The sequence below is a fragment of the Globicephala melas genome, chromosome 9, assembly GCF_963455315.2.
Source record: "Globicephala melas chromosome 9, mGloMel1.2, whole genome shotgun sequence".
Taxonomy (NCBI): Eukaryota; Metazoa; Chordata; class Mammalia; order Artiodactyla; family Delphinidae; genus Globicephala; species Globicephala melas.
This window is the reverse complement of record NC_083322.1, coordinates 87702854-87718136: the sequence shown is the minus strand read 5'-3', so window position 1 is coordinate 87718136 and position 15283 is coordinate 87702854. Positions and strand designations below refer to the sequence as shown.

Genomic DNA, 15283 nt, shown 5'->3' with positions numbered 1-15283 from the left:
TTTTTACACTCATGTGACTTGCACAGTGGGTATGTTGGTGGTTGGGGCCGAGGTCACTCTTACGGAGAAGTTAATACCATGCAGGTGGGACTCCTTGTCAACCCCTCCACTACCGTATTGGCTCCAGACACACGGGAATAGCTGGGGCAGTAAAAGGCGAGGATGGCAGCTCTGTCCCATGGGGCAGCCAGGCTGTTCACTGGCCTCAGGTCCTCCAGGTGGCAGCCCACCTTCAGAGGGGACCCTGTTCTCTACTCTCAGGGTGACCAAGTGGTGGCCAGCCAGGACCTGGAGAGTGTGTCCTCTCCCTGAGGGAACCCTCGGGCCATGGCAGTGTCTGTCTTATCACCACCATTATATTTCGGTGCTTGGCACATGGTGTGTGCCAAAGAGATGCTTTAAAAGATGAGTGAATGAATGAATGAGGTGTGACTTAAACACATGCTTTTCTCTCCTTCCTCCTTTTGTATCCGCACCTGTCTTCTCCCCTTTGGCCTCTCTGGTTAAGGATGTGTCAGTGTTTCTGTTGTTGTTGTTGTTTGTTTTTCTTTTTTCTTGTATGGATTTAAAAAACAACTTTAACAAAAATAGAGGCATCCTATATCCTTCCCTTTTTTCCTTTTCTATCTGTGTTATATATTCATATATATATGTTAAATGTTTTACATTTTTATAAAGTAATGATTAGTGTTTGCATATACTGGTGATATTTTTAATTTTCTTGTGAATTTGGGTAGTATTGTCTCACATACACATTTCCTTAGATTGAGATAACCCTCATGCCTGTCATTTTCAGTTGTTTTATCATAGACCAGGTTGGTTATGGTATCTTTTACTATTGTAAGCAATGCTGCTGAGAATATCTTTGAACTTTTCTTGGGGGGGGATATTTCCTTGAGGTCTATTTTCCAGACTAAAATTACCAGGTTACCAGATCAAATGCTTTTTTTTTTTTTTAAATAGATTTCTTTTATTTATTTACTTATTTATTTATTTTTTGGCTGTGTTGGGTCTTCGTTGCTGTGCGCAGGCTTTCTCTAGTTGTGGCGAGCGGGGGCTACTCTTCGTTGCGGTGCGAGGGCTTCCCACTGCGGTGGCTTCTCTTGTTGTGGAGCACAAGCTCTAGGCGCGCAGACTTCAGTAGCTGTGGCTCACGGGCTGTAGAGCGCAGGCTCAGTAGTTGTGGCACAGGGGCTTAGTTGCTCCGCGGCATGTGGGATCTTCCCGGACCAGGGCTCGAACCCGTGTCCCCTGCGTTGGCAGGCGGATTCTTAACCACTGCGCCACCAGGGAAGCCCTGTGAATGCTTTTTTTTTTTTTTTTTTTTTTTTTTTGCGGTATGCGGGCCTCTCACTGCTGCGGCCTCTCCCGCTGTGGAGCACAGGCTCCGGACGCGCAGGCCCAGCGGCCACGGCTCACGGGCCCAGCTGCTCCGCGGCACGTGGGATCCTCCCGGACCGGGGCACGAACCCGTGCCCCCTGCATCGGCAGGCGGACCCCCATCCACTGAGCCACCAGGGAAGCCCTGTGAATGCTTTTTAACCGTTGTCATCAACACGAGGTTGCTCTCCAGAGAACTGTCATCCCTTGGAAGTACCCCCAGCAGTGTGTACATGTGTTTGTTTCCCCACTGGTCTATATTGCTGGGGGGGTTTTCTCCTTCAGCTAGGTTAAATGTCTAGTGAGGGCATCCTTGGGGGCTGATGGAAATACATCAGGGCCCTGGAAAGTCCCTGGGACTCCCCAAATCCTACCCAGCAGTGGTTGATGCCAGAAATGTATACCTTAGTATAAATAACCAATAGAAGAGCACAGGTGGGGTGGGGGAATGCCTCGGAGAGGGAGATGTAAAAAGCATCCCAAGTTATCTAACTTCAGAGCTGTATCCTGGGCCAGCTCTGAAAATGGGAGACGCTTTGTTAGAATCTTCAGACAAGTTGTATTGCTTACGTGTAGAGGAAAGACGGTATCCCAGAGGGTGGCATGGTGGAAAGGGCATTGGCTCTGGGGCCAGGCAGGCCTGGGCTCACCTTCTAACTGCCAAAGTCACCGTGACCTTGGCCTTGTTTCATAATCTTGCTAAGCTTTAATTTCCCCATCTGCAACGAGGAGGCTAACAGTATCCACTTTGGGGGGTTGTTGGGTAGATTGCATGAGCTGGTAGGTGTAAAAGTAGCTTGCTCAGTGCCTGGCACATAGTAGGCACCCAAGGAATGCTGCTTCTCTTCCTAACTGAATGAATGGGCACAGAGTGACCAGATGGCTGAGAAACCAACCCAGAGCCTAGGGGGATTTGAGAGCTGAGCCGGCGTGAGCAGTGTAGGCACCTGCCCACAGTGGCTTTTGTCAAAGGGCCCCAGGTGGTGTGTGTTGCCCATCTGGGTAGCCGGTGAAGAGGGGTAAAGAAGAACTAGTATAAGTTAACTGGTGACAGGCACCCGTGCTTGAAGGAACACCTCCCCTGACAGCTTTTTTTTTTTTAATTAATTAATTTATTTATTTATGGCCACATTGGGTCTTCATTGCTGCACACGGGCTTTCTCTAGGTGCGCAGGCTTCAGTAGTTGTGGTTCGCAGGCTCTAGAGTGCAGGCTCAATAGTTACGGCACACGGGCTTCGTTGCTCCACGGCATGTGGGATCTTCCCGGACCAGGGCTCGAACCCGTGTCCCCTGCATTGGCAGGCAGATTCTTAACCACTGCACCACCAGGGAAGCCCCCTGACAGCTTTTAAAGAGGCACCGCAGCCCGAGGAGGGAGTGCGCTCCTGGGCAGCTCACAGGCACTCCTGGCACAGGAGCTGCTTGGCACGCCTCTGCCTGCCACTCGCTGCCTGCCTTAGTCACTTGACTTTCCTGTGTCTTCATTTCCTCCCCTGCTGAGGAAAGCTGATTCAATATCCCCCCTCTAACCACCATGGCACTATATTTAGTGCCCAGCTACAACTGTGGCAAATGAGACCACAGCTCAGATGCTACCCCTGCTGTCTCCACTTCCGAGCCTTAACAGACCCTGGACAGGTTTCCGAAATGCAACCTGCCTCAGTTTCCACAGCTGTAAAATGGGGGGATACCTGCCTCACCCCCTCACCAAGTGGTTGCAAGATACAGCTAGCGTGGTTCCTGCATGATTCCCCGGGCCAAGGTGTGTGCTCTGTCCCTCACCCTCCGCCTCCAGTTTACTTTTGGAAGGTCCCTTGGAGTTCAGGGTTGTCCTTTATGGAAAGCATCCTGACCGCAGCTACTAAAGCAGATAGAATCCATTGATAAAATAGAACCTGGCTAATGATTTGCCAAGCACCTGCTCTAAGAGGTGAGGGCTGAAAGAGACTCAGCACTGTCAAATGAGCAAGCCAGGAGCTGGCCTAAGCCCAAGTGAGTTTACACAAGCGTGTCGGGCCACAAGTGACTGTGGTGCGCACACTCTGTTGGGGGCAGGGGCGGGGCGGGGATTGATCCCTTAAACACCATATTGGAAAATTCCCAATGCGTTCTTTCTAAAACTGGTACAGGGAACCACACTGGGTGTTGGCGGCCGGCTCAGCCATTCGTGAGGCATCTGTGCTGAGGTTTTAAATGCAGGACACTGATGCTGTGAGTATAAAAATATCTCAGTGAATAAGCATGGGGGGAGGGGAGGGTTCCGAATTTTTACTGAGATGCAATGGCCTGAGAACCTGGTGGACTTTTCCCACTGGAGAGTAGTAAGGGGAGAGGATTGTGGAGACACCAGGGCTCCCCACATGGTGTCTGCAAGCCCCCTGCTCAGCTGGTCTCTGGGATTGCACCCTGGAGTCCCTCATGGATGGTTAGGCTGTACACAGTGAAGCAAGTGGTCTTAGAACAGCCAGTGGCTGAGGCCATGCTCTGGATTTCCTGTGATGGAAATGCAAAAAAGTAAAAGGATTTGGTTTTTCCTTTCTTTGGTCATTTCTTTGGGGTTGAGGTCTCAGGCTATGGCTGACTGGTACCTTAAAAGCTGCCACATTAGGTGTTTTTCCCCCTCTCCCTAGGGGAGTCAGGTGCCCTGCTGAAATGCCCGTACTCAATGGGGAGGGGAGGTGCCCAGCAGCCTTCCAGGCTCTCCCTATATGCTGCAGCATCGTCCAGGATTTCAAGGTGGTAGAGCTCAGAGTTAAAGCCACAGGCTCTGAAGACATCCACAAATCTAATGTTTCCTAGCTCCATGAACTTGGTCAACTTGTATCTCTAACCTCAGTTTCTTCATCCGTAGAACAGATATAATAATCGTACCTCTCTTAGGGTATTGTAAGAACTAAATACTAGGTAATTACTAAGGTAATTCAAGTATTTAGTAGAGTTCTTGGCGCATGGGAAAGCCTTAATAAGTTATTATTACTATTGGCCAAAGGACAGAAGGGGTGAGGCCAGAGGTTGCTGATCCAACGTCAATCACCTAGGTTGTTACTGATGTAGTGGACATTTAATTCTGCGTGAATGTCCTGACAGTGATTTTCTGTTTTCACTTCAGTAGGTGAGTGGTACTCTCATTCAACATTAGCACAATAGATTGGTTTGGTCTTTCTGTCCCACGATCTGGAAAGAAATGTGTTGCAAAAGCTATAAACTATTGCAACCTTTTTCACTTTGGGAACTACACCTCCAAGAAATCATCTCAAATCACTTTTTAACTAAATCGTAAAAAAAAAAAAGAAAGAAAGCCAGACAGTAAGTAGAGAATAGCTAAGTAATCTAAAGCATGATGTCAGTGATTAAATATTACCTAACCATTTAAAATGACCAGTATATGGGAATTAGAAACATATAAGTGGAATAATATTAGTTGAAAAAGAATAGTCCAAAATATCAATTGATTACTGTTTTGTTAATGCATCCATATACATGAACAGAGAATGAGAAGATTTGGAGGGAAAGGGTTTTTTTCTCTAAGATTGCTTCAGTCTATAGAATATTTTAATAGTGAGTCAAAAAATAAATGTTCTGGGCTTCCCTGGTGGCGCAGTGGTTGAGAGTCCGCCTGCCGATGCAGGGGACACGGGTTCGTGCCCCAGTCCGGGAGGATCCCGCATGCCGCGGAGAGGCTGGGCCCGTGAGCCATGGCCACTGAGCCTGCGCGTCCGGAGCCTGTGCTCCGCAACGGGAGGGGCCGGCGTACCTTAAAAAAAAAAAAAAAGAAGAAGGCTTATCCATTGAGTTAATTTTTCCTGTGAGTTTAGCAGCAGAACGCCTTGGCAGGGTCACTAATCGTAATTCTCTGGAGGTGATTTGGGAATCCCTGGTCTGGCCCATTCATTTTGTCCTTAATGTCACGCTTCTTTGTGATTTATCTTTGCTTACTGGTATTATTTTCCACTTTTAGTTTAGCAAAATAAAAACTCTCTTCATTATGAAGGCTTATCTCTCCACCAGAATGGGGGGATACTTCTGCATATCCCTTCCCCCACCCCCTCTGCCACCTTGAGCACATGAGAGCAAATGAGTGAATGAAGTCTGCAGAGCAACCCAAAACAGTAGTGGTAAAAATCAAAGTCTTGTTTTAGTTTTGGAAACTAAAGCCAAAAAAAAAAAAAAAATTGCTGAGCGAGACATTTCTGAAGGGCAGAAAGAACTATGGATTTGAAGTGAGAAGCGTTGGTTCTGAACTCAACCCTGCCACCAACTAGCTTTGCCCTACGGGCTGGTAACCGATAACCTCTCTAAGTGATAACCTCATCCATCAGCAAGCAGATGGGATGAGCTGACTTTTAAGATCCAGTTCTAACCTTCAGTGATTCTAAGTCCTGTGCTTCCGAATTCCCTGGCTTCACATCTTGGTCACAGTACACCCCGTTTCCTGCCTTCCTGAGAAGCAGCTAAGCCCCTGCCCATAGCACAGAGGCCCCATTCCTCTCATAGCCGCTGACCTTGACCTTGGCTAGTCACCTCGCCTCTCTGGGTCTTCTTTAGCCAGTCAGTCCTGAGGAGGGTGGAGATGGCTGGCTGCTTCCTGCCTGTGTCAGAGGGGTTGTAAAGACCAGTACAACTTTACAAAGGATGAATTCCCCCAAGGAAGATCCAGCCTGAGTAAAATATTTCAAAACTTGTGCTCTAATTATTGCTATGACATTCAGGAATCACGAGAGATGGGAAGTGAAGGATCAGGTGTAAGTATGCCTTGTATTTATGATAATGGAGTAGAAAGAGGCCTTCAAGGCCATCTAGAGACCTACTTCATTTACAGATAAAGGCATGGAAACAGAAAGTTTAAGTGGTGAACTCCAGGCCATAAGCCCAATAACATGGTGTGGCTGGAATTGGAGCCTGGATCTCCTGGCTCCTAGCCCAGGGTTCTCTCTACTACATCAAAACAGAGGCCCTGGAACCAGCTCTTGGTTTTCACATCCTTGAACAGGGTGGCTCTGGGAACTGAGCATGTAGGCAAGGTCTCCTCTGATTCGGTGAAGAAAGATTCCCTGGTAAAGTTATTCAGTGCAGGCAACCTATGAACACTGGTCAGGCAAAAACACCCAGCAATCAGATGATCCTCAAAAATCCACTTTCCCCCGCTCCCCAATTCCCACCTCATCACAGGATCAGAGTCAGTCGGCTTGGAGACAAACTGGCAGCCCATTGGTACCAGGAAGCACAGAGGAAGCCCAAAGGCTTGTCCCTCATAGCCATAGGCAGTCTGCCTTTCTTTCCAGGGTGCCTGGCCTAGCAGCCAGAAGTGCCTCACTAATGAGAAAAGTGAGACTCGGCTCGGAGTTGGAGGGGGAGTGGGGTCTGCTCTCTCTGCCCCCATCTTCTTTGTTATCACATTCAACCCAGATCTCCAGCTTTGTGATCTCTAGTCCTTCCCATCAGGAGATCTGTTATAATTTCATTTATTTATTCAACACATAGTAATTAGGCACTAACTATATGTGGGGCTTTGTAGTAGGTACGAGGGAACCAGAGCGGACTTAGGATTTCAGAGCATTTGTCTTTTGGGGGTTCAGGATTCCTTCCTGTAATTGTATGCAGAGTTTGGGGGCATTTTTCTTGGGAAGGGTCCTTACCGTTGATCAAATCTGTTCCCCTGTAACAGTTAGGAACCACCGTAGTGGGTGTACACCAGAGCTTTACCTCGTGCACCTACTCTCCTGGTCAGCATTCTTATCCTGCCCATCAAGTCGAGACCACAGGAGCCGAACGAGGGTGAACAAGTGGGGCATGTCTCCCAGGGCGCTGATATTCTCTTAGAGCCCCAGGAAGGGGCTGCCCACGTCCAGGCCCCAGACCTGTGGATTCTGCCTTCAGCGTTGATGTCCTCCTGCCTGTCCTGACCTGGCACCTGTGGCCCGGGACCTCATTGAACCCTGGAGAGGCCACAGGGGTGTGTGGACAGATGCTAGGCCACCTTCTGGATCTAGAAGACCCTTTCATTCAGCCCTGCTGAATGTCACAAGTCCTTGTGACTTAAGTGTTCCTGCTAGGGGTCAGGTTTGAGAAATTGCAATTTGTTATCTAAAAAGTCCTACCCTCCCCACTGCCCCGAGGGACCATGTGGCCTCTGAGTGGCTGTCTGGGGATGGCTTGGGCTGTGTGGTTCTCTCACTACGTTCCCATGACACCGGGCATCCCCTTTACTAGTCCTGTGGCAGTGGTTTTGCAGGAGGACCGTAATGCCTCCCGCGAGAACGTTAGGGTGAGTTCAGCTTGCCACTTGACACAGAAATTCAGAAGGTAATCACTGCTAGCTGGTGGGATATGATGTCAAGCAAACCATAGTCAGAACTGAGGCTTCGGGGACCGACACTGCAAGGTCAGCACTCTCCTCTGCCTGTTATGTACACGCGTATGCATGTGACTCACTTGCTACAGATGATGTGCTGAGTTCTGTTCTTTCTCCCCCTGTAGAGAGAAGACACGGTTCAATGTGTAGACCTTCTCCCTCTCCGGCGTCTCCACCCTCCAATGCCCGGACATCACTAGTACAGGTGAAAACGAAAGCCTGTCTCAGCGGCCATACCTCTGCCAGCAGCTCCTCAAAGCCATTCAAAACGCCCAAAGACAATCTCCTAAGCTCCAACAGCAAGCAGCACACAATCTTTTCAGCGAAGGGATCAAGGGACAAAGCATGGTGAGTGTCGGGCGCCGGCAGCCGCCTGTCCTCGCTGCTTGTCCCTGTCACCGCAGGAAACAGTGTTTACCCAGCGGCTTTGTCCAGGAATTTGGTGAAGTGGGGAGGGAAGGGACAGAAAACCAGAATGATGGGATGAGAAACCTAAGTACCAGGAGAAACAGGGCACCTTAAAGGACTATCTGCCCGACAGGGGACTTCTTTCCGCTCCTGAGAGCTGAGGCAAGTTGTGTCTAAGAAGAGGGTAACAGGGAAATATTGCTCAGTTATACGGTCACCTCTCAGTTTTCCACCCCAGTGAACAGAAGTCTTGGTATAAATCATCAAAAGCACAGCCAGTCTGCCCCGCAGGGAGTGAGGCCCTGGTCCTTCCGCAGGGCCCTGGAAGGCAGGCCCCCCACAGAGCTTCCCATCACAAGCAGCCTGGTCTGCACTCTGTGAAGGAGCTGCCAGCAGAGGCAGGTACTTGGGAGCTGACGACGGAAGGAGGAAAGGAAATCCAAAGGGAATGTCGCTGCCTGTGACATGATGGGGTGGGAGAGGGCTGGTTGCAGGTGACTATGAAAAATCAGAGGCTTTTAATTCTTTTTTTTTTTTTTTTTTAGTTTATTTTTGACTGCGTTGGGTCTTTGTTGCACTGCGTGGGCTTCTCATTGCAGTGGCTTCTCTTGTTGCGGAGCACGGGCGCTAGGCACGCAGGCTCAGTAGTTGTGGCTCCCAAGCTCTAGAGCGCAGGCTCAGTAGTTGTGGCGCACGGGCTTAGTTTCTTCGCGGCATGTGGGATCTTCCCGGAATGGGGCTCGAACCCGTGTCCCCTGCATTGGCAGGCGGATTTTTAATCACTGTGCCATCAGGGAAGCCCTAATTCACTTTTTTATCTCCGTCTTTACCGAGAAGTCAAAAAAGGTTACCTGTGGGATGGACAGATAGGAAACCAAAGTGAAAATGAGGACAGGAAGCGAAGATGAGTATCTTCAAATGCCAAGGACCCAACTTGGAACCCTTAGGGACCGGCTTAGTACAGAGCCTCTAGCCTTATCTTGCTGGCCTCGTGGAGGCAGACAAGGGATAAGTGTGGGCTCTGTTCGTTTATATATCTAAAGAGAAAACATCTTCTGTTAATTCATACAGAAGATGTCTTCTTACACTCCTTACGTTTCTTACACTTTCTTACGTTTAATTACACTTACGTTCATAGCTGGGAAAGCTGTGGACTAAAATCATCCATCGATTGGTTTGTCACTGCACAATTTTGATGACTTTGTAAAGAGCTAATTATGCCAGATCAACTAAGGGGCCTCTTGTGACAGAGAGGAGAGGTTTAGACGTGGCTGTCAAGGAGGGGGGGCACCTGTCACGCAGCCAGGGCTCACGGACGAGCTTTGTTCTCTTGAGTGTTAGGATCTCTGTGCTATAAGAGGACACAGCTGGTTAGGGAAGACCTGGCCTGAGAGTGACAGTTGGTGGCCTCTGGGCCTGCCTGCTGGTAGCGTGAGTGTCCTTCTTATGGTGACCTCGGAGAGCCCCTGAAAGGTTGTTTGCCGAGGCAGCATCTGGTGTCCTGATGTAAATGCCTCCTGTATCACTGCCTATATACAAATCTCAGGTGGGTGACCTTGGGCAAATGGCTTGATCTTGGTGTGCCTCGGTTTTCCTCACCTGTGAAATGTGGTTACTGATATCTCTAACCCACAGGATTTTTGTGAGGATGAAGTGAACTAATTTTTATAAAAGCAGGAAGCGTGATGTCTGGATCAGGGAACACGTTCAATAAATATTTGATGATAACGTTATTGTTATCATTATTATCACATGTGCCAAAGGACGGAGCTCCTATAAGCAGGAGTACAGGTTGAGAAGCCCAATCTCCTGGAAAAAGTAGGGAAATGGCTCTTCAGACTCAGACTGAAGTTGAAAATGGAAGAGGCTAAAACCGTTTATTCAGAGTCTAGAAATGAGCTGTAGAGCAACTAAATGAAGAAAGCTGGGCAGGGGGCTCATGGGGAGTAAGTCAGAAAGAGACTCGGGGGTCATGGAAGATCATAGCATGAATGCAATAAATGATAACTGATAAACATGGTCCCAGGAGGGTGAGATGCAGCACCAGGAATTCTCCCAGGAGGCAAGGCTTCAAGGGAGACCGCTCAGGTTAGATCATCCTCCATGTTCGGGTCACACCAACTCAACACGCACTTACTAAGCCCTGCTGTGCGCGAGGCCCCTCTTCAGCTAGTGGCAGAAGGTGGTTTTGAAAGAATCTGAAAAAACTAGCCAGGGTCCAAAGAAAAGCAACCAAAAGGATTGCAAGAAGGGAAATAAGCCCTTGTGAAAAAAGGCCTCCAAACACTAGAGCACTGACCTTGTGTGAAGAGCAGAAAGCGCCCGGACAGTTTACCGAACTTCAAGTAGGCAGACATCTAGACGGATCAAGGGAGGCGTAGGCAGACATCTAGACGGATCAAGGGAGGCGTAGGCAGACATCTAGACGGATCAAGGGAGGCGCGCTGGGCGAGGCTGAGCGCCGACTGCAGCAGCCTCCTGCCTGTGTTCTCACCTCCGGTCAGCCCATCCTCCGCCCACCGTCACTGGGGACTCATAGTGGAGGGCTGGGAAGATTTGGTTTGGGGGCTTCCAGGGCCCGCCTCAGTTCAGGGAGCCTTCCCCAAAGGGCGGTGTGGAAGAAGGAACACTGGAGGGGCAAGGAAAGCCAGTTCAGGGCCCAGCTCGGCCACTAACTTTCTGTGTGACCCTGAACAAGTCACTTAACTTCTCTGAGTCTTATTTTCAAGCCTGAATATTTTGTGATTTTTAAGACACCATCCTCAAAAATTCTCCAAGGTTCCTCACTGTCTACTGAATTAAGAGTTAGGATCTCAGCCCTTTATATACTGTAGAATCTATTCCAATGGGTGCACAAAAGGGAAAAAAATAAAAAGCAGAACCAGAGCTGAGTTACCCTTTAAAAGCCAAGCACCTACATCTAGAAGGAGGTGTATCTATAAGGACCCTCTAAAAACTGACTGCAAACCCCCCTAATCCAATCTTGATCATTCAGTAACATCCCATTACTCCAGCTTCCCCACCATGTCTTCCCCTGGTCCCTTTGCCTAAACCATCCATCGTCTTTATTCAACTTAACGTTTAATGAGCACCTGCTATAATACTATGTGCCAGCGCTGTAACAAGCCCTGAAGATATACAGGGCTTGGCACCTATGGCACCTCTGTGCAAGTTAGAAAAAGGCCTGGATACAGCCCTGGACCAGAGTGCACAATTGGCTAATGGTCTTCATGTCTTACTCATTTCCTCAGCCAGGCATCTAGTGCAGTCTGTAACCTGCACAACTGTACACTGTGCCCTTGAATACAAAATTAAATAAGACACACACACTGTCCTAGGGAGTCTGTAAAAAGAGACATAAGCTAACACAGAATACAATGTGATAAGAGCTGAGATATTGGTAGCACAGCAGAAGGGCACCTAACCCAGGCTGAGGACTCAGAAAAGGTTTTTCAGAAGAGGCCGCTCTCGAGCTGAATTTGAAGGATAAATAGGAATAACCTAGACAAAGAAAACTGGATTAGAATGGTAAATCTTATGATTGAGATAGATAGGTAGATTTTTTTTTTAAACACAATTTTAAAAAAAACTTTTTTTTTTTTTTTTTAAGAAAATGGGGAGGGTGTTCCAGGCAAGGGGAACAGAACATGCAGAAGTACTTGCTTGTGGGGAGACGCAGGAGATGAAACTGAGTAGGTGAATGAGGGCCAAGTTACAAAGTTCTGCTGTATGAGCTAAATTCAGGAATTTGGGCTTCACCCTGAAAGCGGCATGGAGCTGTCAGAGGAGCAGTTTTCAATTGTACTAAGACCCCCCGACAGCAGTATAAAGGATGGCATGAGGGGCCACTCAAGAAGCAGCCAGAAGAGTGAGGATGCTTTTGCATAACGCAGGTGGGGCGTGGTGACAGCCTGGACCCAGGCAGCGGTAGTGGACGTGTGTGGAAGGGGCCAAGTGGGAGAGGTACTGAGGAAAACCCCACAGGACTTTGGGGCTGGTTGTATTAGGGCTCGTAATGCAAGGGAAGTGTTTAGGGTAATGTTCCTGGCTTGGACAGCTGGGTGGCTGGTCCTGCCACTTCCTCAAGAGAAGGACAGAAAGGGCCAGCGTCTAGGGTGGAGAGGAGAGGATGAGTTCAGCCGGGGAGTCCATGGAGTTTGATGTATCTGAGAAATACCTACATGGAGATGTCCGCTGGGCATTGAGTGTTTGGCCCCAGAGGTCGGGAGAGAGGCGTGGGCTGGGAATAGAGATTTGAGAGTTGTCAGCGTAGACACAGGCATTGAAGCCGTGATACAGATGGGGATTCCCGGGAAGATATGTGGCTTATTAAGAAGAGCAGGAACCAAGGGCAGGGCCCTGGAGAATGGGGTCCGAAGAGGGGAGGAACCGGAGGAAGCAGGCTTCCTTCCACAGCATCCTGTCCCTTCTCTCCTGGCCCAAACCCTGCCTGCTTCTCACTGCCCATCCCAGGGACCACCTTCTTCTCAAAGCCTTTCTCTCTCATTCTCTTCCTTGTTGCCAGCCACCTGATACACTAGCATCTCCTTTTAATCCCCGCTGCACTTCGTTTTTGCCTCACCTGTGACTCGTTCTGTGGTGCGATGGATTAGACCTCTGTATTCCTTCTGCTCCGTGGTAATTGCGGGGCCTCTCACATGGCAGGTCCTCACACTCAGCAAACACAGTCCCCTTGTCAGTAAATATTTGTTGAATTGAATGAAATGGATCTGACCATTGGAAAGCATCATAAGATTTCCATTCCTGGAGATGGTTAAGCCTTTATCTAGAATTGTTTAGACTGGCACTGTCCAATCACATGTAATGTGCACCACACATGTAATTTAAAATTTTCTAGTAGCCACGCTGGAAAACGTGATCAGAAACAAGTGAAATTAATTTTGAGCAATATGTTTTATTAAATCTAATATAACCACAGTATTATTTCAATATATAATCAATGAGATAGGTTCTTTTTTTTTTTCTTATGTTTCAAAATCCTGTGTGTGTTTTATACTTAACTGCACATCTCAACTTGGATACTAAATTATCACTGGAAATACTTGATCCATACTTAGACTTCATTAAAAAGAAAAAAAACAGCGATTATAAAATAGATTTGCATACTAAGTTGTTCCAAAACATACTTAAAACATTTTCTTATAACTGAATCAAGTACCTATTTTTAAATTGTAATGAATTAAAATTAAATAAAAATTAAAGTTCAGATCCTCAGCCACATCTTACGTGCTCAGTAGCCACACATGGCTAGTGGCTCTTGTATCAGACAGCACAAATCTGGACACCTGGGCCAGGTGAACCCTCTGGTTCTTTGATTCACAGGTGTGTGAAGGTGGCTCCTTGGGTCTCTTTAATGCTGTCCTCCCCTCAGGAGTTGCTAAATTCCAAGGCGGAAGGAACTCTCTGCTTTCTCACATTAGCCTGCTGCTGCCAGGGGTTTGGTGGGGGCAGACCCAGAGGACCCAGTTTGGCCATGTAGAGAATCCCCTGCCCAAACTCTGTTCCCTGCTTCGAGGAGCTCTGCATCTAAAGGCCAAAGCATAAGCCTTGCCTGCAGGTGGTGGGTCATGGCCTTTAGATGAGATTAACAGCAGGTTAGCAACACGCCCTTTTCCAAGTAGCTCAAATTCACGTGTCCGGCCATAAAACACCGCTCCTAAGTTCAGGCCCACCTCCTGCCGTCTCACATAAGGTTAAATGGTCCGTGGATTTGTTGTTTTCTCCCTTCTGTGCCTGGAGAGGTTAAAAAGTAACTGCATTAGAACAAAGTGGGGAAACAGGGCATCCCTGTGCTACCAGCCTTGTCCCCTGCAGATCTGCCTAGCAGCGCCCATGGTTCGCCCAGCTCCCAGGCTCTCGGAGCCCTTCTCCACTAATTCACCATCCTGCCCGTGGGGACCACCCCTGGGGGAGCCAGAGGCCAGAGAATACCCTGCCCGAAGCCCATGGAGCCCGTAAAGGTGGAGGGAGGTGGGTAAGACTTCCCAGGTGGAAGTCAAGAGGGAATTAGGACTGGCTCTTTCTGAGCTCAGACGAGGGTCTCAGGCTTTTCTTATGAGTCGCTGCTCATCCAGAGAACCAGCTCCTTACACGGGGTCTGCATCAGCCGGTCTGACTTTCCCACCTGCTGCCGCTTCAGGCACCCTGGTCCAGCGCGGTGGGAGATGGGGGAGCTCAAATCCGCCAAGCTACTGATGTGGGCGGGAGCAGGGAGGAGGTTTTCCTCCCCCTGCGTGACTTGCTGCCTTCTCTTTGGGCCATATCAGCCCACTGTGTGCTGAATGCTACATGTGCTCAGCTATTAAAAATGCAGAAGATGAGCCTGCTTCTCCAGAAGGAAAATGAACCAGAGCAAGAGACGAATCAGCAAGCTCCCGGGTCTCCTTGCTAGTGCCCGGCGGCGGGTGGAGGAGGGCCCCCCCTTCTCACAGAGGCAGGGCTCCTGTGGGTGTTCAGGGTGGGAGGCGTGTGCTCCTGGGCAGCGGAGGCTGTGCGGTAGGAGCACTCTGGAAGCTCTCCCGCCACTTTATGGAGAAGGAAGTGATAACTGCGAGGCCCCGTGGGAGAGACGAGGCTGGCTTATGGCTCTTGCCTGGGGTGGGCTTGAACTGGGGGCAAGACCACGGCTCAGTATCGATGGCTCCCACAGGACGTAGGGAGGAACCTCAGGACTTTGGCTGAGGCTGGAAAATTCTAGAGACCCAAAGGGCTGCAGCAGACCCTCCAGGTGACCTAACCACTCTGACCACCCCAGATCCCTCAGCAGGGTTCTTGCAGTGCCCCTGCCATGCCTAGTATTCTTCAGTGGCCCTCCGTTGTTTGCCACAGAAGCTTAACCCCTTTGGAGGTAGATATATGATCTGGCATTTCCCACTTGTCCAACGGCTACTGCCAATGTTTTAACCCCTTCATTTCATTTTCCAGGTGTCCCGATCTCATTGTAGCTCCTCGTGTGCTGTTTCCCCTACCAGGAGCAGCCTCCTTGCCTGTCCCTACACATACTTAAAATCTCTGCATCGGGCTTCCCTGGTGGCGCAGTGGTTGAGAGTCTGCCTGCCAATGCAGGGGATACGGGTTCGTGCCCCAGTCCGGGAAGATCCCACATGCCGTGGAGCGGCTGG

The 15283-nt window shown here is 49.2% G+C and overlaps 1 protein-coding gene across 8 annotated transcripts in view; it reads left to right on the top strand.

Moving 5' to 3' along the window:
- The window catches only part of ATXN7L1 (ataxin 7 like 1), a 242090-nt gene that overhangs the window by 179344 nt on the left and 47463 nt on the right, over nt 1–15283 (top strand). For all 8 annotated transcript variants that reach the window (XM_030834356.2, XM_030834355.2, XM_060304801.1 and 5 more), the window contains one exon: nt 7859–8081. In XM_030834356.2, coding sequence (XP_030690216.1) covers nt 7859–8081 — 223 coding nt within the window. The remainder of the gene's footprint in view (nt 1–7858; nt 8082–15283) is intronic.